General features: G+C 35.5%; 1 protein-coding gene across 1 annotated transcript; it reads right to left on the bottom strand.

Annotated features, from left to right (window-relative positions):
• LOC108358813 (homeotic protein labial-like) lies at positions 1-27097 on the bottom strand. Its single transcript, XM_017610305.1, has 3 exons — positions 26962-27097; positions 708-1024; positions 1-629 (listed from the first exon to the last, which is right to left on the bottom strand). The coding sequence occupies exons 1-3, from the start codon at positions 27095-27097 to the stop codon at positions 249-251; spliced, it is 834 nt and encodes a 277-aa protein (XP_017465794.1). The 3' UTR covers positions 1-248.
• Between the last annotated feature and the right edge of the window lie 154 nt (positions 27098-27251).

Here is a 27251-nt window from a genome sequence, read left to right as displayed (position 1 = left end):
CTTTAAATTGTTATCACAGCCAAATGACCAAATGTGTCTGGTCGGTACGCATTTTACCCTTTCCATTTCTCCGAGCTGTGGGTGAATGTACATACATATCTATCATTTGGCGAACTAAAGAATTAACAAAAAAACAAAGCCCAATACGGCAACATCCAGTAGCTACGCTTCCATCTGTCCAGTGGATGGAGTCATCAACTGGCATACCCTTACGGTCAGTGAACAATGTCAGCGCATATGCGATCGTATTAATTCGATTCACGGCTATTATCGCTATTTGCTGTCAGATTACAATCTCCGCTGCTCAGCGTATTGGTGCTTTTCTGACTTGCGTTGTTACTGTGTGTGACAGCATCGCTGCTGGCAATGCGAGCTGGACTCGGATTACTTCCGCTGCCCGTAGAGCCACTATGCACATGCGCATTGCTGTTGCTGGCGTTGCTGTGACACTGGTTACCAACATTAATATTACCAGTCGAATTCGCTGGTCCAGAAACAGGGCCATTGCCGGCTGCCGCTGTTGACGAAGTAGTCGAGACGGTTTGCTGCGTCAGTATATCCGCCGGTATTAGGCCCTCCTTCACGCGTTTTTTCTGTTTCATGCGACGATTTTGGAACCAGATCTTCACCTGAAAAGTTAAAAGCATTAAATTTTAGACCTCCGCTTCGATCGAAATGAAGCCAAAACGTGAATGGGTCTCATTCACCTGTGTCTCGTTGAGCTGCAGTGTGTTAGCGATTTCAATGCGGCGTGCGCGTGTAAGATATCGGTTAAAATGGAATTCCTTCTCCAGTTCTGTTAACTGTTTGTTCGTAAAATTGGTGCGTCCCGAATTATTAGTCGCACTTAGGCTGCAGCTACTCATGTTGGACGCACCAATACCCAGTACCGGCGTGTTGCTATTGCCCCCCGCTAAGAGAAGGCTCGCCTGAGTCTGCTGCCCTGCGGGTAAGCTGTTGCGGCAAATGTCCAGCTGATGTCCGTTCAGCTGATAATCGTGTATCGTGGCAGGTAGTTTTGGTGCTACAAAGAGATGCAAAGAAAAGAGTTTCATCAGTTTGACGTTTCAATGCTCGCTTTGTGGTTTCTGTGTGATTTTCAGTGATGATCGCAGTCAAAAATAATCAAAGGAGAAATGGTTTTCCTACATACACATACAAACAAAATGGACATTCATACATACATATGTATGTAACGATGTACACAAACAGTTTTTACGCATTTAAACAGAATTACAAGACCAGGTTTAAATATACTAAAATTGTGGTTGCGATTGTTTACGATACGTACGTTTGTTGTTACTTTGAATAAGTGTTACTTAGCTTAGAAGATACACACGAATGAATGCATACCTTAGCAAGCTGGATGACTTTGCATTTCTGTGCATAATTTGACATGTGCCCCGTAGACTTTAAGCTGCTGATGATGAAAACAATATTTTGGTTTTTCACAGAAGGATTTAATAGGATTTATTACTATGTTTGGAAATATTTTGGTACATTTGCTTTTGAGTTAAATAAGGTGAACGAAGATGTTATTCATATGCATGGATGTATGCACATATGGACATATATGTATGTAGAAGTTCATGTACCTTACCTGTTGGAAAATAGGTAAGCACCTTACGAGGTAATCTTTGAGCTTTTAGTATCAAAATTGTTATCTATTAGTAAAGCACAAAATGAGCACCTCCAATTACACTTTTCTTAAAAAAGTTGTAAACTAATGCGCCGCCGAAGATACTACCAAATGCCTACTTCGAGGTATTGCTTTACATTCTACTACTTCACTTGGTAAAGTGGTTTAGAAGTATGTCTGATAACCAGGGAACGGATTTTTACGACCCAAAAACCTATAAAAAAAGTCAAAATAAAATAGCGAAGTAGGCAGGAAATGGCACTAGAAATCGGCAAAAAAAGGCACTAAAATAAGACAAAAATCGAAAAATAATCAAAAACTACATTATTTTAGTTTTGTTTATTTTACACTTAAATGAGAAAAACTATGAACTAGTTTTATTATAAGAAAAATTTTTCTTTGAATTTTTGACGTAGAATACGTCTTAAGCTGAAATTAGTCAAGAACGCAGAACGTATACTTAAACGCAGTCTGTATACGCAGAATTTTGTCGATTACTGGAGCCCTCAGTGTTGCTTACTATAGTGTTGCCACTCATCAATGCCTTTTCATAAACTTACCTTTTCAACTACAATTTTTCGTGCTATAATAAATTGTAGCTAAATATAAACTACATAGTTTTCAACAAAAAACCTTATTAAATAGTAAATTTCAAATATTTTAAATATATTTTGAATAGGAACTTATAATTTTTATACCATCTGCAAAACTGACGAAGTGGCAACCATCTAAAGAAGGAAGAAATCAGCTGACACGGAAAAATCTAAATTCCGCAGATTTCTGCGCTACGGGCTACAACTACAAAAAAATTCTTCGGTGTTGAGTTTTCATTTACTTGTCGCTTTAGTAAGACAGATCGTGTCAGCTGACTCGGGTTTACGTACCGGTAGGTTTACGTTCTTGACTAATTTCAGCTTTACCTTTCGATATGGAGGCTATGCTCAAATGTTGTAGTTGTAGTTTTTAGAGTTTCACGAAAACGCTCATTGCACGAGAGCTAGTGAAGCGATTGCAAAGAAAGGTGTGGCGTTTAAAATACAAAATTCCAAACCTATCGACAGATACATTCCTGTAAGTTATCAATTCGGTGTCTGCTGTAGAAACAACGGTAAATATTGGCTTATTTCGGGGTAATTTTGAGCCTTTAAATTGCCCTAGCAACTTATGATTTGCAGATATAACTTTCATTTTCGGAATATAGGTTCTTTGGAGCAGTGGAAATATCGTCTACATATTTTATATAAATTCAATAAATATCGAGCATTTTAAGGCAAAAAATTTTTGAAAATAAGCGAATTTTTTTATTTCCTCGAAAACCGCTCGAAAGATTTTGGTTTTGTTTTCCTTAATCAAAAATTCAAGTTTTTTTCTTTCGTTTGGTATATGGGAAGTATTAGTTGATATCTTCTAAGCATGTTTATTTTATTCAAATATATGGGTATAAATGACTTTCCATACAAAATCACTTCGTCATAATTTTGCAAACACGTGCTTGCGCTGGAAGTAAGAAAAGGAGACAAAAAGTATGTGTGCGTAGGTATTTCGGATTTTGAGTAACAGATGGCACAATTGATTGGATTTGTTTTTCTTTTAGTACTTTATGTATGTATACACATTAGGGTGGTCCAAAAATACATGTAAAAAAAGTAAAATCTAATTTTTATACTCTCACCCCCTAAGATTGTTCTATATAGAATAAAAGGATGCCTATATTTTTTTATTTTGAAATCAAAAAATATTTAGAGGTCGCTCAAAGCGCTCAAAGTTTTCTATGTATTTTGTATGGGAAAAAAGAACTTTTCTTGGAAATGGTATGGAATTCTTGAAAATCAATATTTATCGATCAGAAGACCCTGACCGCTGAAAACTTTGAGCAGTTTGAGCGACCTTTAAATATTTTTTGAATTCAAAACCAACAAATAGGGGTATTTTTTCGATATAGAACAATCCTAGGGGGTGAGAGCATTAAAATTCCGACTTTACTTATTTTGGACCACCCTAATGCACATGCACATGTACATACATACATATGTGCATATGAATGCTTAATACGCGAAAACTTTTTCGTCACATCAGATCTGTACCGATCCTTCGATTTTACAAAATGAAGTATCAAATTAAAGGGCTTGGCCTGTGGATGGGCAATAACTTTTTATTTTTTTCAAAAAGAGTTGCCACCTGACAAAAAAATTAAATTCAAATTATTTTTAAGTTAAATCAATTATTTTACTATGAGTATCAATCGAAATGGTTTTGAAAATGCTTGATTTCTTAATTGTATGTAGGAGAGTTGCCACCTGTTCCAAAAAGCAAGTTCGGCTTAAATAAAGGCAGAAAATTTATGTATTTTGGAACTGAAGATGGCACAACCGCGAAACCAGTTTTTCTCCAAACCAAATTTGACAAGGGATGACGAAGATTCGTGCAAAAATACATCATACACACACCCTGTCGGAAACAACAACATCCAATAAATAATATAAAAAAAACTTTTTAATATACAACGCTTTTATAAATGGACTAAAAAGTAGAAAATAATATTTCTCAGTCCCATAGAATTTGTTTTGATAACTTTTGATTTTGAAATTTTAGCAAAAGTCATTATAAACAATCTATGAAATTGAAAATGAAAAACGTGGAGCGCATGCAATACAAAGCATTCGATTTAATTGACAATAGTCAAACTACATAACGTAGACCTAAAATTTCTACAGCGAAAGTAGAACTTTGAAATCGATTTTAAGCGGTCGTTATTCATATACCCACATACATACATTCATATATTACTTTTCATATCAATTCAAGTGTATTACATGCGCCCCACGCTTTTCATTTTCAATTTCATAAATTGTTTATAATGACTTTTGCTAAAATTTCAAAATCAAAAGTTATCAAAACAAATTCTATGGGACTGAGAAGTATTATTTTCTACTTTTTAGTCCATTTATAAAAGCGTTGTATATTAAAAAGTTTTTTTTATATTATTTATTTTCTACTTTTTAGTCCTGTCTGAATAAAATTTTGCAATAGATATTAAAATAATTCAACGATATTAATAGAAAGGTGCACACACATGCATTTACATATGTATGTACATACAAACGAGCACCAATTAATTTTATTTAAAGAAATGGCGTGTCGTCTATTTCCGCTGTAGCAAACGTAGTACATAGGGCGACATCTAGATGTCATCTACCTCGCCCTATTCACTACAGATGTCGCCCTATGCACTATGCGGAACTTTTCAAAGCAAAGGTTTTATGGTGTCGGACACACAACATTGAAAGTTTCTGGATCCACAACATTGAAAGTTTCTGGACACACAACATTGCAAGTTGATAAAAGCGTTGTAATAAAAAAAGAAAATTGAAATGTATATCCTGATATGGACGTCAGACGAAAGAGGTTGTGGTTTGAAAATATTTTGCAGAGGGTTGCCACCTTGTTACAAAGTTGGATTCAATATAAGCAATAGGTTAAATAAATTACTTCAATATGAATAGAAATCAAAATTTCTTTGAATAAACTTTATTTCCAAACTGCATGTAGGAGTCTTGGCACCTGATTTTATAATTAAATTCAAGTTTAATTAAGAGTATTAGATAAAGTATTAGATAATCTAAATATGTATCACAATACTAGTGTCAGACGAAAAAGGTTTATTGAGGTTTTGGTTTAAAAATAATTTGAACAGGATTGCCATCTGTTTGAAAAGCCGAGTTAAATTAAATTTTATGAAATATTGGCGTCAAACAGAGGAGTATTAAGAAAAATTTAGTTTCAGCATTTTTAAACATTAAAGAGGGTTTCCACCGGTGTAAAAAATTAAACTCAAATTATTTAATAGTATGTCAAATGAATTATTAAAGTATGGGTATAAATTGACTTGGGTTAAAAATGTTTTTTTCTTAACTTTATTTAAGAGGGTCTCCATATGTTTTAGAAATTAAATTCAACGGGAAGTAGATATACAATTTAAATATGTATCGTATATGTGTGTCAGTCGAAAAAGGTTTAACAGGGTTTTGGTTTTAAAATATTTTGAATAGGGTTACCACCTGTTTTAAAATTAGAATTTAATTAAAGTATGCATAAATTAAATGAAATATTAAAACCTGACGTGAAACGAAGGTGGTAAGATATCCTTAGTTTGAATATTAATAATATTAAATAGGGTTGCCACCTGTTTAAAAAGGTAAACTCAAATTATTTAATAAGTTAAAGCAATTATTAAAAATATGGGTATCAAATGAAATGTGTTTAACAAGGCTTTATTTCTGAACTGTATTTAGGGGCGTTGTCTTGTATTTAAAAAATAAAGTTTAACTTAATTCATCGGGCACATGATGCGAAGACAAAGATAATGCAAAGACGAGCACGAACATGAAGGAGAATACTAATACGGGGACCTAGGCTAGTATAAAAAGTAAGACAAATTTCTGCAGTATGAAAGGAAATAAAAATGAATCGTGGTAGTGATACACGTCATGGCATATATCTATTTATAAGCTGAAGGTACATACATATGATTGAAGTTAATGTGGATCTGCTTCTCTATTGCTAAGTATTAATATTTTGCAATTCAATTGATTTATTAAATTCAATTCAATACAATCAAAATGAATATTTCATGTACCGTTTTTAACTTGAATGTGATATTAATAATATCACGTATTCTACGTTTAAGTTTATAGGCTGTGGCACCGTCATAGCCTGCAGGTCAAGACGAAGGCGCTGGACTGATCCTTTTAACTATTTTCTACTTTCGAGCTTTTAACTCACAAAACTTTAATCTCTATAGTTGTAGTAACATTGAACCACAAGATGCATTTTCAAGTTTTCTGATATAGCGTTTCCATTCTATTTTTTCCAAGAATAGCCGTGAATGTACTAAAGATGCGCTTGACGTGTCAAGTGGCGCCCAATTTAAATATGGAACATTTAAAACTTCATATTATGAGGAATACGGGCCTTTTCTTTGCCCTTTACAAATAAAGGTAGAAAAGGCAAATATCTTAAAAAAGGAAAAAAGGCAACATCAAATGTGTATATATGGAATCAGGGAAAGCTAAATCGTGGACATTATTGATCGAATATACTCTATCTCTTTTGCAGAAAAAAGGCAAATTCCATAAAATCCGTTCCCTGTTGATAACAATTGTAAAATCTTAATTTTCGACTTCCATAAGCGGTCATGCCTTTGTTAAAGTAAGGCAAATTTGGCATTGAATTGGTCAGGACCGTCGGGTGAAGAGCAAGTTTCTGGTAAGGTATTATTACGTGTTTCCATTTCCTACTGGCTTGTACTTGTTTGTATGTACTTACTATAACAGGAGTCGGCAGGCGATGGGTTGAAAAGAGCTGCACGTTTACTTCTAGATTTTATAAAGAGCCACAAAAAATACAATTAGGAAATTGCTAAAACAAAAAAGCCATTATATAGTAAATTTTTTCGCCACCGCTATTCACGATCGCATGGGTACGACTTTTCCAATTTGCAATGACCGCCTCATAGATCCTTTCAAATTTGATCCATATCCTTACTATTATCGCCGATTTGTTCCGAATTTCGCCTGAGTTGTTAATCGCCTCCACGAGTTCACTAAGAAAAATAGAGCCTTCTAGTGGAATAAAACACAAGCTCTGAAAGAACGACTGTCTACTAAGGAAGTATCCACGGAAATGCTGATGCCATGTCCCGTCCACCATGCAGTCTGGAATGTAAACCCTGCCAAAAACCTGAAGCCAAAGAAGACATAAAAGACGTCCGGATAATGACAAAAAGACCAGCGGAAGAGTGGGCGGCATAGTAACTACTGAAGTGTCAGCATGATGATCCAGATTTGGAAGTTTGGATGCATGGACAGACGGCCAACTAAAGAGCGAATGGCAGAGGTAAGTCCGATCGCAAGAGCATACTGGGCACAATTGAACAACTTAAAGTTGATGTCTGGCTATTATAGGGTATTGAGAAGTGAAGTTCACCTATGCTCCCACAAGCTTATAGTAAGTTCCAAAGACATTCTCAAAGAACTCCCCAGTTGTCCCAGTGGAGGGCACCTGGGAATCACAAAGACTCTGGAGAAAATCAAGCAGAAGTTCTATTGGGTTGATTGTGGTCAATCGGTCGTAGGGTGGATTGCTCACTGCGCGGAGTGTATTGCAGTTTAAGGACCGAAATCTAGAAATCATGGTCAGGTTAGACAGTACAACTCAGGCACACCATTCGAATAGATTTCCATGGATGTGGCCGACCTGTTTCCTACGAGCAGATTGGAAAATAAATATGTCCTTGTTATGTTATGTTATGGAAAACTTAAGCAAATGGTCGGAAATATGCCCAACTCCAAACTAGGAAGCTCAAACAGTAGCGGAGATATTTACCTACCTGAGTTGCGAGATATAGTGTACCTATAGAACTGCACTCAGATCAAGGAAGACATTTCGAGTCGGAGATGTTCCGAGAGATCTTACTTCCTTTTTACTTTGGTTGTGATCAATGACATGTTTGTTTTCTTTTTAGAAAATAGTGGTACATCTTTAGTATTCGGTGTTAAAAGTGGTAAAAAAAATCAAATTTAGCTAAAAAAGTGATCTACAACTACTGTGGCGGACCGGGAACAATTCTCGATACTCTACATGATCACACGATTTGTACATTTGTACAGATTTTTGCATTTTCACAGTTATAGAGTGGTGCATGATTCTTTTCCGTCGCCATATTAACAACCTGACAATGAAGTACATTGTGACGTTTCGTGCTACCGTATCCACTATCTCAAATCTTCCAAATTTTGTTATTAATTTTTTGTTTATTTACAAACATTTTGTTCTTCGAATCGAAATTCGAACAAGCAAAATGTATTTTGTTGGGTACGCGTCGGTTATTTGTACAATAATTTTGGGTTATTGTGCCCAAACGCTTAACCCAAAACAAAAAATTTTAACACACACGTGTGGTCAAACAATTAAGCGTTAGCTCAGAATAAAGATTCCAAATTTTCAGATACAAATTTATGAATAAATTTGGTTTGAAATATGGACATTTTTGTAAAAAATAGATACTGTGGTTAGCGTAGCCAGAGTTGGATGATGAGGGTTATTTTTTCTAAGCGCTGCCGAAAGGTTACAACGTGGATAGTTATTTTGCGCAAAAATCCTGTGGTTGGCGTAACACGCGTTTATATTTATCTGTCGAAATGCTAATTATACCCCATTTTTCAATGGGTCCTTTCCTTTACTACTGCGCCTAATACTATGCCGCACTCTAATGGCGACAATTGTCATTTTTATTGTTATGACCAGGGAACGGATTTTTAGGACCTTAAAACCTATAAAAAAGGCAAAATAAAGTAACGAAATAGGCTGAAAAAGGCAAAATAAAATAGCGAAAAAGGCAGGAAAAGGCACTAGGTATTGTAAAAAAGGCAAAATAAAATAGCGAAAAAGGCAGGAAAAGGCAAAAAAAAGGTATTGCAAAAAAAGCAAAATAAGGCACTAAAAAAAGACAGAAAATACGAAGAACAATCAAAAAATATATTTTTTTTAGAAATGTTTATATTACAAGTAAAAAGAGAAAAACTATGAATCTTTGACTATTTTATCCTTTCGAGTTTCCAACTCATAAAACTTTAATCTGTATAGTTGTAGTAACATTGAACCATAAGATGCATTTTGAAGTTTTCTGGCAGCATTTTCATTCGATTTTCGCGAAGAAAAGCCTTGAATGTACTAAATGTGCGCTCGACGTAAGTTGATACAAGTGGAGCACAATTTAAATATGGAACGTTTCCTCGCCCTTCACAATTTTATCCACACCCCTTATTGTCTGCAAGCCTACGTTAGCTGAGAAAACGGCTTTGAATTTTTCCAACACCAATTTGGCAAGAGGTCCCTGCGCTTCTATAAGCCGCATGGGCATGTGTATATTTTTTAATCTTTAAAAAAAAATTGTAAATGCTATAATCACGTTTTTAAAGGTAGAAAAGGCAAAAAAAGGCAAATATCTTAAAAAAGGCAAAAATAACGCAAATATCTTAAAAAAGGCAAAAAAAGGCAACATCAAATGTATACATGGAATCAGGGAAAGCTAAATCGTGGACATTCTTAATCGAATATACTCTATAAAAGGCAATTTCCATAAAATCCGTTCCCTGGTTATGACCTACGGAGTACGCGACATCGGCGAAACAATGTTTATATTAGCTTAGCTGTGTTTTTTACACGCATATACAGCTATGCTTAGGGCCGTTCTCTCATCTAACCTTTAGATTTCCGGCCACTTTATCGTCTCGATGTACGAGTTTTCGTTTTCTCATCAGCGCATTAATTTCTCGAATCGATAAATAGTTGCTCACCAGATGCAACCTTTAAAAATTTGTACCCAACTTTAAATTTTGGTTTGGTTTTGGTTCATGAGTCAGATATATTAGATATTTCAACCAAGGTTTTGGGTTTTGTAACAGTATGTCGCATTGCCAACCTTTGAAATTTTATGACGAATGTAGTGAAGTTTCACTCTACTGAATAACAAATTTATTTTTACCGGTAAGATAAGAAAACGAAAACATTTAAAGTGAGGAACAATTTATCTGCCCTGTTAGTAAAGGCAACTTTTCTGCTGACATTAGAAAACGGCCCTTAACGTGTAAAAAAACAATCATCGAAAATTTCCATTTCAAAACAAGTAATTTTGATTTTATCGACAACTATTTATAAGCGCACATAAAGTTTGTCGCTAGAGGTCCTTACAATTTTTAAGCGCAGATTCGTATGTGTGTGAAAAAACACGCCTATTGTGCTTTAGGCGCAGTAATTGCGACAATAGTCATACGATGAATTTTGTCCATGTTGTGGGAATAGGGCGGTACGTTTCTAGGTAAATCAAGTAAATTCTAAGTCTTGCACAACGCAGCTTTAACACAGGCATATTTTCCGGCTGCCATCCCGTCAAAATTTTCATAATTTTTCCGAGAGCATACCTTCTCTAGAGAAAGTTTTATTAAACATAAATGAACATGCAAATATTAAGCACATTTTTACGCTTTTTTAATTCTCAGATAAAAAATCTTAAGTTTGTTTTTTTGTATGGAAATAAATGTTCACAAAATTCTTTTATTTTTATGAATCGAAGACTTTAAAAACAGCCATCTAAGATTCTGGTCGGCGGCTGAGAGAGTGGCTCAAAAAGATAGCTAAAATACGTTTATATTTATAAGGGAACATAAAAGTACAAACAGTTCACAGCACTTAGTATCGATCTTTCGAACTATTTTTTAATACTATGGAATTTGTATGAACCTAATTGAGTAAAGGTTCATACAAAAAATTTAGGTAAAGAGAAAACTGGAGTCAAGAGCGGTCCTAAGAATCAGATTCATTAAGTAATTCAGCGTGGGGCTTTCTTTTTTCTGCATTTCCTTTGTAAACCTAATTCAGATATTACCGGATCTGATTACAGCAAAAAATATTTTAAAACAATGGTCGGCAAAGCTGACTCACCAGTGTTGCCATTTTTGTGCTTTTGCATTTCAAAATTATCTAGCACTTTTTTAGCTCCAGAAAGTTTTAGTTGTATTTGGTAATATATTAAAATTAAAACTCTGTAATTTCCTTGTACAAGTGTCGACTAAGATCCATTTGGCTTTTGTGATTTCAGGTTATTTTCGATACCTTCATGTTATTCTATTTTGATTATATATATTCATATATATAGATTCGCGCTTACACATACGTATTAGTGGTGCGCCTTGATCTTCTCACACAAAGAGGAGGGACCTACAGTTTTACCCCGACTTCGAACGGCGATTGTATTTTTATGAGAAGCTGTTTGTCAAGGCAGAAATACATTCCGAGGTTTGCCATTGCCCGTCGATGGGCGAGCGCTGTTAAGAAAAAGCCTTTTTTCTACTTTTTGCGATGTTGCTTTGACCAGGGCTTAAACCCAGGCCCTGCGGAATGGAAGCACGCACTGCTTACCACTACATAACAGCGACCGCCACTCTATTTCGATTAATACTTAGAAAAGTTCCATTCTTAATGCAAATGGCGCGTAAGGAAATAGAAAATGGGGAAGTAATACTAGGTTCACATATAAGTAGATTAGCCTCAGTTTCGAGCTTGGTACCCTAATCTGTAATTAGAACAAGAGATTAGCCATATAAAATTCGTGCCTTGTTAATCTGTAATTATATAATAATCTCAGATTTAACCGATAACTTTTCGGTGTCCATCCTAGTTTTATCGATGGTATTTGCGAAAAATGTAAAAGTAAACAAAAATGGACGCTAGCAAGGAAAAGAGGTTTCAAAAGATATGTTTAATAAAATGTTAAGTTAAAATATATTTAAAGTGCTTAATATAGCAGAAAAAAGTGCTCACGGCGGCACGGAGAAGAAACATAACTTTTCGTTGAGATGTGAGAATAACAAGCACAACAAATTTGACCACTAATAATATGAGATTTGCCTGTGTAAACGGGGTGATTAAAAAACGAGCTTTGATTGAGATAATATTGATATGTGAACATACTTTAAGTCGATTAGTTTCTACCACGTACACAAACTATAGCGGGCAGTAACCCTGCAAAAATCGCGACTACTCCATGCATGCATGTAAAGAGTACTCCCTAAGGACCAAGGAGTACTCCAAAATTAATCACAATTCATATAAAAAATGTGATCCAATTAACATTGCGATGTCCTAGGGCAGGACTATATACTCCATCCCTGTATTACATCAGAGTAGCACAAAACTACTCCAACATATTAACAATGGCATTGTTGTTATATTTTTTCGTTTGTACACGCTTTTGTCCTTCACTTCTCAGATGCTTTTTCGAAATTAATAAAAACCAAAAACAAAAATTAAAAATTACATGTTGCCTCTGACGGCATTCGAACCCGAACATGCTGGGAGCTAACAACTAACAGCGAGCATCTCTACACATTCAGCTACAGCCAGACATGCAAATGTGCTTTCAAATGCTAAACTTAAATCACATTTAGTTAAAACACGAGCAGTGATCGGGTAACAAACAATAAGCGGGCACAGAGACACGAGTTGGTCCGCTACAGCATGACAGAGGAACACTTTTGTAAGTACTCCAATATACCACAAATAGACTACATGGTCCAACGATTTTCGCAGGGAATCCAAGCTCCGATAAACTCAGACGGTGTATTCTCTCTCAGGCCGCCACGGTATAAAAAGGAAGTAGGCACTGAAAAAATTACAAATTTGAAATGCAGTGGAAAAACATACATTTGTATTCACGGGAAAACGCAGACTCCACCGTAAACTCTTGGATCAAGGTTAAAGAATTCAAAAATTTATGAGAAGAATATCCTCTTTCTGCACGCGCAGATTTTGTTTCTGCCTTACTAATTTTACCTTACAGAGAGAAGGAAATAATACTTTTCTGAAAAATGTTGCGAAAAAATGATTCGTAACCCGAGTTTTTATGGTCAATTCAAATATCTGAAACTGCAGATTTTAATAGGTTGTAGAGTTCGTCGCCTAGTTTATATAAGTATATGCATCCATATAAGTGTTATAAGTGCCGTAGCAATGAGTTCGAAATATATTCACCTTATTTTATTGGTAAAAGTTTTTTTCAGCACTTAAATCTATACATAAATATTAGACTGCATCACTCCCCATACAAAAAAAATCGGGATTATTTTTCCATTGGAATTATAAAATCTATTATATTTTAAGACGTCCACCAAAATATTTCGGAAAAATATTAAGATTTAAGTGAGCTGGACGGAGTTTTTTATGAATAAAAATAGTTTCTTAAAGATTTTATTTGAAAGAAATCGCCTCAAATGACGAAACGGTTTAGGCTTAAAATATTTGCATAAAAATATTACAAAAAAAAAAAAATTTGAACGGAATCGTAATGATGAGATTTTTGATGCTGTTTCTTAACTTTTTTCAAAGATTAGAATAGGAAAAACTTGAATAACTGAACCTAAACTCTTCCGATTTAGACTTGCGAGATGTCATTAGAAAGGTAGTTTCTCACCCTGATTATTTCTTTGCTAATAAACTCATTCAAAGGATGGAAGAGAAAGGTAGGATGAACGAACGTCATTCAAAGTTGAATTAAGATGCTTTGGTGTTTGAAAAAAAAATGTGGGGCACAAATTACTTTTTTTTGGACAGAAATAAAAACAGTGTGAAAATACCTTTCTACTGAGATCCGATAAGTCTAAATCAGACCATTTTTGGCCCAGTTATTCAAGTTATTCGTAAACCAATCTTTGAAAAAAGTAAAAAAACAGCATCAAAAATCTCATTCTAACGATTCCGTTGAAAATATTTTCGATTATTTTTATGCAGATTTTTTAAGCTTAATCTAGTTTGTCATCTGAGGGGACTTTTTTCAAAGAGTTCTTTAAGAAACCATTTTTATTCATAAAAAACTTCATTTTTGGAGGTATTTTCAAATCGGTCCAGCTCGCTTAAATCTTAATATTTTTCCGAAATATTTTGGTGGACACCTTAAAATATAATAGAGTTTGTAATCCCGGCGGAAAACGCGCAACTTTTTTTGGTGATGCAGTCTAATATATATAAATGTGAATGTCTGTTTGTTAATACCTTATAACTTCTGAACCGCGGCACGGAATTGCACAAAACTTTGCACACTTATTTGCTTTTACCCCGGGAAGATTATAGGCATAGAGAAAAATGGAAGAAAGTACTGGAAAGGAGGGCGTGGCACCTCCTACACTAACTAAAATTTTCATGTTGTATATCTCTTGAAATATTTGTGTGTAGAGCATTGGAACTTGCTGTAGAGATAAAAAAAAATAAATTCCATACTCATGGGAAAATATGGGCGATATTGGAAAAGGGGGCGTGGCCCCTCCCATAGGCCTGAATTATTTAATCAGCTCCAACTTCGGAACTTTAAGTCTTAAGCTTTCTATACCTTTTGTATAGGCGCGAGCGGAGTAAAAGCTCGCTCTGCCCAACGCTGATATAAAGCGGCGATGGGCACGGCCTTGCCCGCGGGCAAAGCGCTTTTAAGCTTTCTATACATTTTGCATAAACGCGTGCAGAGCAAAAGCTCTCTCTGCCCATCGCTGCTTTAAGCGCTTTGCCCGCGGGCAAGGCCGTGCCCATCGCCGGTATAAAGTAATAATTCATATGGCTCATTCCACGGTAATCGATACCTAATGAAATGAAAATAAACTTAAAAATTTTAGTGTATTATTTCTAGTAAGTAAGAGTAAATAAATCTAACTTTCAAGACTGAAAGCCAAAATTTCGAAATTTATCTCAAAACCAGATATTTTTTTACTTTAGGTTGCACCATATGAGAGGTTAATTTTCTTCAAAATTGACAATACTGATTTACGTAGTCTACTGTCTTTTTTTGCATTGTTTAAATGGTCAACGGAGAGAACAATTCGTCAGCATTGTAACGGTGTAATTTTCAAGTTTTTCGGGCAAGTTCTAAATATTTTATTATATATTGAAGCAAATCGTTTATAATATCTCGCTCATCACAAAATATAAAGGGTGTCCCAGAACTCAACGTCAAGCCAAAACGGAGTGATTGATTGTAACCATCATGAGAAAAATCAGAAAAAAAATCTATCCCATGCAGTTTGAAAATTATGGGCATTTAAGAAAAACCTAAAAACTTGGTCAAACTGTAACCATTTTTCGGTTATTGTGGTTAATTTTTATTATTTTTGTTCATTTAGACTTTGGAACCTTAACCCTAAATAACATTTATAGAACCTAAGTCAAAAATAATGACACAACTGCCCCAAGTTTTCTAGAATTAAGACTATTTGTTAAACGGAGAGAGATGGATAGTGGACATGTTTGCCATGAGCGAGCGAGACAGATAGTGACGCCACGCAGTGAGACGGAGATGCGTCGTTTAAACGCGTGCGAATGAAACAGATACAGTCGCCATACCAAGCAAATGGCTACGCTACCAGTCTGACGCTGTAACGGCAACACTGCAGATAGTACGTTTCACTCATTCGTCTACAGCGCACCTTTCCGTATTCGCTTGTGTTGATTTAGTACTGAAAACTTTGGACTTTTGGACTTGGATTTTTGTGAATTGGACTTGTTGATTACATACCGGCAACTTTGGCTTCTCTCTTTTGGAATTGGACTTTTGTGTTGGCATCCTTGTTATCTACCATGCCTACGCGCTGCACTTCACACGAATATATGTTCGCATATGTTCATTTATGGAGAACGCAGATGCAACGCAAGTGCCGCCGCTAGACTTTATCGGGAAAGATATCCAAATTTAGAGCGCTATTCGGATCACCGCGTGTTTGTTAATATGCACCGTTCACTCACAGAGGACGGCCATTTCCCGAATAATTACGGGCTGGAGGTAGAGCTCGCTTTCCTTACGAGGAAGAAATGTTGCAAGAGGTCGCAGATGACCCAAGGATTTCCGTTCGTGGAATTGAAGAAAGAACGGGAATACCCAAAAGCACAGCACATCGTATTTTACAAACAGCCGAAATGCATCTGTTTCACGTATAACGAGTTCAAAGTCTTCTTCCTCTAGATTATCCTGAAAGGATTTCATTTTGTAGAACAATTCTACAGAGGCATAATGAAAATCCCCAATTCATCCAAAAAATTGTCTGGCCAGATGAATCTACTTTTAAAAAAGATGGTTACATAAACTTACACAATTTTCACGAGTTGCATGTGGCGAATCCACATTTAATGCGAGAGGGCAGATCCCAGTATCGCTTTAAAGTAAACCGGTGGACCGGAATTTTAAGCGGCAAAATTATTGGGCCTTTAGACCTGCCGGAGAACTTGAATGGCACTAATTACCTACATATTTTACGAGAAAATTTACCAACTTTGTTAGAGGACATACCACTAACAGATCGTCGCCACATGTGGTATCAACAAGATGGCTGCCCAGCGCATTACGCAGTGCAAGTAAGAGATTTCCTTGACCAGGAATATCCGGGAAGGTGGATTGGACGTTCAGGCACTATATCGGGGCCAGCCCGTTACCCAGATTTAAATCCCCTGTTTTTTTTTATTGGGGTGTTCTCAAAGATAAAGTTTATTCAAAGCCTATTGAGAGCGTAGCCGAGCTGCTTGAACGAATTTCTCAAGCTGCTGAGGACATCCACTCTCGAGGATATGCCCGGCTAATAAGTAGATCTTTTTTTAGAAGATGTAGGGCGTGTATAGAGGCTGATGGTAAACAATTTGAAAATCTATTGTAATAAATATGTTATTTACCTATCTGACTTTTATTCCAATAAATCTAAACTAAACTAGGCCCAGATTTTTCATTATTTTATTAATTTTACTTACTTTTGTTGACTTTGGTAAAGGTGGCGTCACTATCTGTCATGTCCACTATGCATCTCTCTCATCATTTTGCCGTAAAATTAAGAACCTACCAAGAGCTTGTGCGAATAAAAAACATTTGAACTGAGTAAAATGGGTTAGCCAAGATCGGGTTACTTGAGGTTTTTATTTTTTTACTCGGTTTTTTTAGTATGAGAATAACAAGTATTGTACCATTTTACAATCCTGATTAAATGCGCGAACTTTTAATGGCACTTGCCAAGGCACTTTAGTAAATTTTTTTAAAGGCGGGCCTTTCAAAGTCGACAAATTATAAAAATTTTAAATTCATAGTTTAACAAATAGTCTTAATTCTAGAAAACTTGGGGCAATTGTGTCATTATTTTTGACTTAGGTTCTAGAAATGTTATTTAGGGTTAAGGTTCCAAAGTTTAAATGAACAAAAATTATAAAAATTAACCACAATAACCGGAAAATATTTACAGTTTGAGCAAATTTCTAGGGTTTTCTTAATTTTCCTTAATTTTCAAACTGCATGGGATAGATTTTTTTTCTGATTTTTCTCATGGTGGTTACAATCAGTCACCCCGTTTCGGCTTGACGTTGAGTTCTGGGACACCCTAATAACATAATAACAGTTATTTTTTGGGGGAAAACACGTCTTGGCAGTGTAAAAAAAAGCTGACGAAAGTAACGCTATGACTCTGGCAAATATATGCGAATTGCTTTTAAGTATTTATATGCCTTTATTTTCGAAAAAAAACCGATTATGTTGGTCACGCCCGTCACATGTTACACCCGTCACAATTTAAATTTTGACAAACTTTATTAAATTCGGGCAGGGACTGCTACGGTTACTTATCTGCTAATCTAAAATGTATCATATATCTGTTTGTGATCACCAGGGTTAGGATTTTAAGCCACTATAAACTTAAAAAAAGGCAAAATGAGTTTTGAAAGAAGGCATTTATTTTTATACCCGAGCGCACTTGTGCACACGATAACTCGAGTAAAAATTGAGATATCTTAACGAAACTTGGTACGTGCACTTCTTTTGAGCATAGGTATTGAAAATGGGCGAAATCGGACAATAACTACGCCTACCTCCCATATAACGGTAATGTTCAGAAATACGAAAACTGCGATATTTTAGTAACTACTGAAGATAATTCACTCAAAATTGATATTTACAATGATTTTTAGACGAGAAATAAGAATATTAAAAATTTTTGGAAAATGGGCGTAGCCACGCCCACTTATGTGCATATATTGGTAACCGCTGCACCAATTTCTTCCAAACTTGGCATAGTGCACCAAACGGCCGAACATTTTTAAAATCAGACAATAACCACGCCCACATCTCATATAACGGTAATTAAGAGAAATACGAAATCCTCGATAAATCAGTAAATATTAAAGCTAATATATTCGAAATTGATGGTTGCACCAATTATTTCTTTGGAAAATGGGCGTGGCACCGCCCAATTATGATCACATATATGTATCTCGCCAACCGTTCTAGCAATTTGTACCCAACTCGGTATTGTTATTGTGCTTGCCACATGAAAGCAAACCGTTGAAAGTTGTTGAAATCGGACTAAAATTACGGCCGCTTTTCATATAACGGTAAATTTCAGAAATGCTTGAAATTTCAATATTTCGAAATTTAAGGACGCTAATTTACTTAAAATTTATACACCCCGGCTTATCATGTAGCGGTAGCTTTCGGAAAGGTGGAAAACACATATTTAATACTTGCGCCGGGTATTTAATGTTCGGCTCCGCCCGAACTTAGACTTTCTTACTTGTTTAGTTTGTTATATACATACTTTTATGTAGAATGTTTATGTCCAATTAAATATATAAAAAATTACATACATAAGTTGACTATGATTACTCGGCTTCCATAGTAGCACAATGCCACTAAGTGCATTTTAAAATTTTCGGGCAATAGCCTCGCTATTATCGCGAAGCATTAATTTAAATGAACTAAAACTCCTCTCAACATCTACAGATACTAATGGTGCCCAATTCAAAAATTCCACACCATGTATAGCTATATTTTCTGGCAATGCCACAGACCTTTCACCATTCAAAACGCCGGCAACTTTTTTTTATAATTTCCAGACCTTGATTTGCTTGGAGTACCATGCTAAATTTTTCCAATATTATATTGGCTACTGGCACCTGGCCTGTTTAAAATTGTTTTTATGTTCTTCAGAACTTCCAATACATTATTAATAGGCTCACCTACCCTCCAGTACTGCTGGAGTCAATCGCTACTTTTGAACTGCTACTGCGCCGACTCGTAGGGAAGTAGCTACTCTATTAAACCGTGGTAGTGACATGGTATTGCAGAGTCAAACCAGTCGGAAGCAGAATAGCGAAAAACTACGACAGAGGGCGCCCATAAATCACGCAAGTGACTACTTTAGTAACTTCCGGTAGTGCAGAGAGAACCGATGGTGACTACCGCCTAGGACATTGCCTTGTAAAAGTAATCGCTGAAATACACTGCAATTAGTCGGTCGGTAATTGACGGAGTTTAGCAGGGTATATATAAATCAATAAATTAACAAGTAATATTTAGAAAAAAAAACCGACTTCAACTCTCATATAAAAAAAAATATATATACATACATATATATATCTCATGATCCACTGATCGGATCTTAACCAGATTAGTATGCGACCACCTCTGAGACACTACCTTTCCGATGCAAAATTATCGTAATCGGTTGACGTGGTCCAAAGTTATGCGGTAACATACATAAAAAAAAAATATTCCGACGAACTGATAACCTCCTCCTTTTTTGGAAGTCGGTTCAAAATCTTAAAATACAAGTATAAGCATGGGCGTAGCCAGGTAGGGGTAGGGGGGTGCTCGAGCCGCCCCCTAACTTTCAAAATTTCCTTATATATATTTAAATAGTACCCTGAAATGCCAGCTTAATAGGGTCGAGCTCCCCCCTAAATTTCATTCTGGCTACGCCGATGAGTATAAGTATAGAAATAATGCGATACCTCGTCTCTGAAGCATTTTGAAAGCATTTCCCTCGCTTACTAAAAATCCAAAATCAGCCTGCATATAAGCCAACTCCTTTCGAATTTCCTTATTAGCGAACAATTTCTTCGCAAAAATGATACAAGCCGCATCGTCATTGAGACAATCAACAATTTCATATATGTATATATGTATACATGTATGTATGTATATGGTTTTAAAGGAGAACATACTGGTTGAGGTGGTAGAGGGAGATATGGTTGCTTTTTTCACAGTCGCAGTTTTTCACATACCCTGTGAACTCCGTGAGCAATCCATGTAATATGAATCATTCGTGGATAAAATAACTGAATCGCAACTGCACTTTTTTCATATATGGTGCGGCGTCTGTAACAAATATCAGAACTTTGTCCCGTTTTACATCTTCTGACCATAGAAGTTTTAAAGCAGAGGTAGGCAGCTTCGGCAGAGCATTTTTGTAGTGTGCGTGCAATTGATGTCACTGTGTGCGTGCGAACAAATCCCCTGCAAAAAATTGTGCGACTAGTCTCTAAAGAGAGTATTCCGAGATTACTCTCAATCGCGTACAATTGGGCATTAATTAGTCCCAACTAGTCTCATACGGGCACTAATGGAGGTCTATAAGTCTCGACTCATCCCTTATGGGTATAATTGGAGATCAACTCATCTCTAACGGGTACTATTAACGATTTAATGATATGTACGCACTTAGTCAATGAAATGTGCGGCGTTGGCACACAGAGAGCGTATTCGCCTAACAAAACTGAGCACCCAGGTTCGAATCTCAGTTGGCGCAAATTTTTATTTTTATTTTTTAAAAGTGACTAGTCGCTTTTCATACCCGTTCGGGTATAAAGGTGAACAATTGAGTAGTCCACTCGCAAGCAGCGTTATGTGATTTTATAATAGAAAGCCATAAATTTGAAAAAAACGACTACGACAACAAGTATTATTTAAATTGAATATTTTTTATTATTACCTGAAAATTTTGATAAATAAGAGCCTTACAAAATTGTAACATAACATGACATAAGATAACATTAACAGTCTAACCGACCTAAAGCAGTTTTCTAAGTTCTAAGTTTATAAATAAGTATGATAGCCACTTTTGGAAGAAGAGTTAACATTTGCTGCTATTTTTTTCAGAATATAAAAAGACTTTGCACTGTGTTGTTAGTAACATGAAACTACTTTAAATACTGGTACGTAATCCGCCAAAAACTAAAACTCGAAAAAATTTTACATAGAGCACTTTGCAAGTGGACTACTCAATTAGTCTCTTCATAGGACATGCTCGAACAAAAGCGAACAGTTCATTCCATATAAAGAGATCAAAAGTGGTATTAGTCGCGTGCTCCTTTGCGATTGCTCCCGGAGTCATCCCGGATTAGTCCCATTTTTTGCAGGGTCGTGCGGTTGAATGAAGCTTTCGCTGTCTTCCCAAGCAGAGCGTGTATGTATACGCGAATACGCCGCGCAGTCGCCCGCCGGGCAGACGCTGCCCAGCTGTGCTTTAAAGCATTATCAAAAAGTTAGCGATTTCCCAAGCATTTTCCCACTCAAGCCTAATTTATGTAAGGTGGTAGTGAAAGCACAAAATCCGAAAAACTACACAAACAAATTATGCGCACAATGACAATAAGAACAAAACCAATGAACAACAAACATATTTGAGGGATTTACAACGTGGTCGTAAGTGTCGTATTGTTGTATGTCGTAAACTTTAAGAGCTTAAATAAATGTTTAGAGAACCTGAAACAACACTGCGAAAATTCATAATATGACTTTGATGGTACTTTGCAAACCCCCGTAATATATTTATAGGCGTTTATAGTTTACGACATACAACAATACGACACGTACGACACCGTTGTGAATACCCCAATTATTTTGACATCAGTAAAACCGCGGCGGAAATCTAACTTCGCCGGTAACACCACCTTATATGAATTCGCCTTGTCCTCACCGCGCAATGTGAACAATCAATCAGATGATGGAACGAATTCCAGTGTTGTAAAACATAAAAGTACGAAAATGAAAAGATAAATATTAAAAAGGCAAAACATGCAGAAAAAGGCAATATAATCAAAAACGGCAGAAAAGACAATATTAAAATTAATGCGTTTAATCAAGAAATACATGAAACGTGTGATTCTTTAAATTGTTTATAGATACGACCAAGCAGACATAACGCAAAAGCCTTAAAATCCTAACCCTGGTTATCAGACATTTTATGCGCACAAATAAATTAATTACTTAAAAAATTTTCTATAAATTACAAACATTTTCATAAAGATGGTATCTGTACCCTGGACTGAGAAATCACGGGCCCTTATATATTTTAATTGAATTAATTTTAAAGCATGTGATCAATTGAGAGTTTTCCATGTAGGATTTCTGTAATGTATAGGGTCAGAAACAATCAGTACAAATCGGAATATATTTGTGATAAAAGCCTATAACGAAGGACCAGTTTCTAGTGAAAATATAGAAAAATATTTGTTGCTAAAATGAATTAAATTTTTGTTTTATTAAACTGTTAATTATAAATATTTTGTGCTCAATTAGCACTTTCTATATATGAACTTTTCTCACTTTCTGAGCAGCAAAGTATTTTATGACCACATGAAAATCCAGCTGCTTTGCCAGACGGGCCTGTCTGTACCCCGTAAAATTATGAGAAATACCTAATTGAAATAAATAATAAATTGAGATAAACAAATCTGAAACAGTATTACGGTGTCCTACAAGGTTAAAAGGATGAAATATAACACAATACCTAAATTGCTAAAATATGCATAAATCAACCAGAAATTTTCGAAGGCATTAATACTTAAATACTTCATATTAGGGTAATAAATTAATTACAAGTATTTTTGTAATTTTACACAATTTCGGCAAATTCTAGTGAAGCACGAGCAAGCTGAAATTATTTATCGAAAGCGTGTTTACACGGGAAAGTAGAAAAAGCTCCTGCGTTGCCACGTCTAACCGCAACTTATATTTAAATTTCCATTTCACGCGGATTATTTCCCGCACGGAAATTGCTGCCCTTTATTAAGCTGCCCTGCAGAAAAAAATTATCAATTGATAACAAATAACCTACTTGTAGTTAGCTTTTTTGTGGGATTTCTATAAAATATATAACTTGTAGTTAGCTACAAAAAGCTAACTTGAAACAAGTGGACAAGTAATGCAAGAGTAAAGCTCGAGATTGTTTTCTTTAAACGCGTTTCTATTTAAATATCCTGCACTTCGCAAATACTTTTTCGAATTGAGGACAAATAAAAAGAAGATCGAAATTTTATATTATCATTTTGATGTTATGTCTGACGTAGCTCGAATATGGGATCACCTACTGCAGAATATGTAAACAAATAAGAAATGTGATGAAATAAATAAAGTAAATAAATAAAAAAAAAAACAAAAACAAATAAAAAAAATATTTTGTTTTTCCTATTGATATTTTATGCCCAAAAGTAGTTAGTTACAAGCTAGTTACATCAAATGCAGAGGTAACCACCCTTGACTACATCTAATGCCGAGGTAACCACCCTTGACTATTTCGCGGCCATCGCCATAGAAATATAGTTAGCTTTCGTGAAGGAAAATATACCGATAATAAGTGACTTATAGCTCCTTCCTAATGAACTTAAAATTAGTTTATAGTTAAATACATTTCCTACAGGGTGATGTAAGTTGTTAGTAGAGTACTTTAAATTGAAAATGGCGCCACTATAATCAAAATGCAAATATCGAGAAGCAAACACATTAGCGTTGTCAATTAAAGTAAATATGGACAGAAAGCTTCTGCAGACAGTGTAGCGTGAACTCCTTAAATGAACAATTGTACATATGTATGTACATATATGAGTGTATTTACATATACATATACATATGTATGTCATGTGAAGGAATTAGTGATATAATATTCTACTCACTATATACGCATTAATATTTTCGGAATTTCAAAATTTGCTATGGTAAACGACTTTCCCTTTTTTTATACCCGAGCGCACTTGTGCACAAGGGTATAACAACTTTGTTCACAAAACGATTGTTTGAACAGCCAAAACGAATCGAGATAGATATAGGCGAATGTATACATAAATGATCAGAATGAAAAGAGAAGTCGATTAAGCCATATCTGTCTATCCGTCCGTCCGTCCGTGTACACGATATCTCGAGATATCTCAACGAAATTTGGTATGTAGACTGCCCTTTACCCAAGGTAGGGTGGTATTGGAAATGGACGAAATCGGACCGTAACTACGCTCACTTCCCATATAGTTTTCAGAAATATGAAATCTGCATTATTTTAGTAGCTACTGAAGCTTATACAATGACTTTTAGACATAAAATGAGAATATTATAAATTTTTGGAAAATGGGCGTAGCCACGCCCACTTATGATTACATGTGTATAACTTGGTAACCGCTGCACCAATTTCTCCAAAACGCTTATGATAAAAATTTGGAAAATGGGCGTGGAGGATTTATTCTTCTAAAGATATATCACCAGAAAATATAATAATACGCTCTTTAAAATACACTTATGCAAGTTTTATGCACAGTATGTAATAAATAAATACACTTTTTAAAGTTTCATAAATTGCACTTTGTTTTCAAAAAATTAACAAAAAACTCAAACATTTTTAACCGACTTCAAAAAAGGGGAAAGTTATCAATTCGTCGGAGAATTTATTTTTTTTGAAGTATGTTACCGCATAACTTTGGACCATGTGAACCGAATTCAATACTTTTTTTTATCGGATAGATGGTCGTCCCGTAATTTGGTTCAGATCCGATCATTGGATCATGAAGAAATTAACGGTACTCCTTAATTTGTATATGAGAATTGAAGTCGGTTGTGTTTTTTGTAAAAAATTACTTGTTTAATAAGAAGTTATATACGCACAAGATGCGCTCAACTTTGAGAAATTAAAAAAGAATTTTGATAAAAATAAATTAATCAATTCCATGCAATTTTTACAATTTTATGCTCATTTTCCTCGATTTCTGATTTCTGATTTTCGATAGAGACACAGAATTTTTTAGCCTAGGATCCAGTGTATATCCGTATGAAAAAATACAGCCCAACGAGTAAACAAAATTACTGTTTTTAAAATTTTTAGTAGTAATAAATTCTGCAAAGAGCCCCATTTAAATTATTGAAACGAATATATGTAACATCAAAAGCAAATCACGAAGATTTGGTTAAGAATTACAATGTACACTTTATTCTTTTGTAGTAGTTTTTTTTTAACATTGGTAAAAAAAAATCATAATAAAAAAAGAAACCAAGTATTTAAAGCATAGAAAAAAAGTTATTAAAAGGACTATGTTCTCTTTGACGTACGTCAAAGGTCAAGTAGAAATGGAAACTTGTATGACTGCCCATTGATAGCTTGGTTATATAGCTTAAGAAATAATAAGGAAATTCATCAAATCGCGCAAATGCCTCGTAACCATGTAAACCTCGTAAACTTACTTAATTTTGAATGAAAAATCGAATTATTTGCGAGGTTTACGCGTTTCGAGGCATTTACGCATTTCCATGAATACCCATAATATGTTTAAAGACATTTTTATCATTATTGGCTACAATTTGTTATTTTGTTTGCCAGATGTACACTTTATAGGTGCTCTTGCACAACATTCGCATTCGCAAAAGCTCCGCATTGATTATTGCGAATGAGAATGTTAAAATTAATGCGGAAGCTCCGCGGTTGCGAATGCGAATATTCGCAACAACCCTGGTGCTAACTAACAGCGCTAACCACCTCTAGGCTGTGTTGCCTCGACAGCAGAGTGTCATAGCTCAATTGTGCCACCTCAAAGAGCTGACTCATTGAAATGAGCTTGAGTCACTTCGTCTGTAGACCAGTGATGCTAATAATTTTTTGAAAACATCCCTACCGCTTCACAAGAAAATCCCTACTTTTCCCTACGCAAATATAATTTTTCCCTACAAGTTTCCGTACCTATCTTTTTCATACATCGAAATGAATCAAACAATCTTTTGCAAATTCATCTTTTATTTTAAACATTAGCAGCAACTTATAATCTTCGCTCCTTTATTCAGACTCTCATTTTGTGTTATTTATAATAATAGTTGCGTTCCAGATGCTTCACGATTTGCAGGTTTTTACAGGAAGTAGTTCCAGGTGACCACCTTTCATAAGGTTTATTAATGGAGAAAACAGCTGTTTCTGAAAATCGTGAATATCGTGAAGCATCTGGAACGCAACTAATATAATCGCGTAAATTGTACCTAGCCGTGGAAAAATGTAGATGAATACGCGGTAAAAATGGCATTAAGCAAGCTTGGATCAAGTGAGTATGTGAGGGCAGACAAAGTACATACTCTTGCTGTTCAGTGCGTGTGATCAAGCACATATGAAGATTTAACTTGCTAACATTCGTTAACACATTGAAATAATTTCAACTCACTAATAATTTAATCGGTGACTTCGACAACCATACAAGTCCAAAATGAATTTTTCATTGTTGAGATCAAAAACAGTACAAGTCACAAATATGCATGGATTTTCTCTAATTTCACCATTCTAGGTGCTTAGCCGTTAACATAGCTGGTTGCACCCGTCAAATTGGGAGAAAAGCCGTACATGTCTGTACTGTTTTTGATTTCAAAACCAAAAACTGAAAGTCTGTCCTGTTTTCCCTACATCGCATATTTAAGGCTGCATTTCCACACATGTAGCTTCTTTTCCTTACTATTGGCATCACTGCTGTAGACCTGGACATAGACACAGATAGTGGTCAATTTACTCTTCCTCATCTTCATCATGGCAGCGTTGGTATTCGCCACCGTTGGAGCATTGGTGCTATAGCACAGTGTCCTGTGATGACGCCGGTAAGGACTCTTACTGCATATCGATTGAGTTTCAGTATGTCCCTTGTCTTTTTCCTACTAAGCCGCGGTCATAATAATCTTGTAGTCTCACAGTCTTCCCGTTTGTTCCACAAGTCATTCGTCACGGCCACAGTGTACTCATTAATTTGCCTAACATTATCACTAAACGGTGGTTGTACAAATCTATCCGCTTCTTCTATTGGCATCTCTGAGCCACATCTAGCCATCTCATCAGCCGACTCATTCCCTTCAATATTGGTATGTCCGGGAACCCAGCATAGAGTGACGTGGATACGGCTCAGTGACGCCAGCAGCGTGGTGCGACATTTCCATACAATTCCCGATTTCCATATTCTAGATCCTATTGCCTTCAGTGCTGTT

The sequence above is a fragment of the Rhagoletis zephyria genome, unplaced genomic scaffold (genome assembly GCF_001687245.7).
Source record: "Rhagoletis zephyria isolate East Lansing unplaced genomic scaffold, Rhagoletis_zephyria_1.1 Rzeph_scaffold_00298, whole genome shotgun sequence".
NCBI lineage: Eukaryota > Metazoa > Arthropoda > Insecta > Diptera > Tephritidae > Rhagoletis > Rhagoletis zephyria.
The sequence above is the reverse complement of the archived record's forward strand: the minus strand, read 5'-3'. Positions and strand labels throughout refer to the sequence as shown.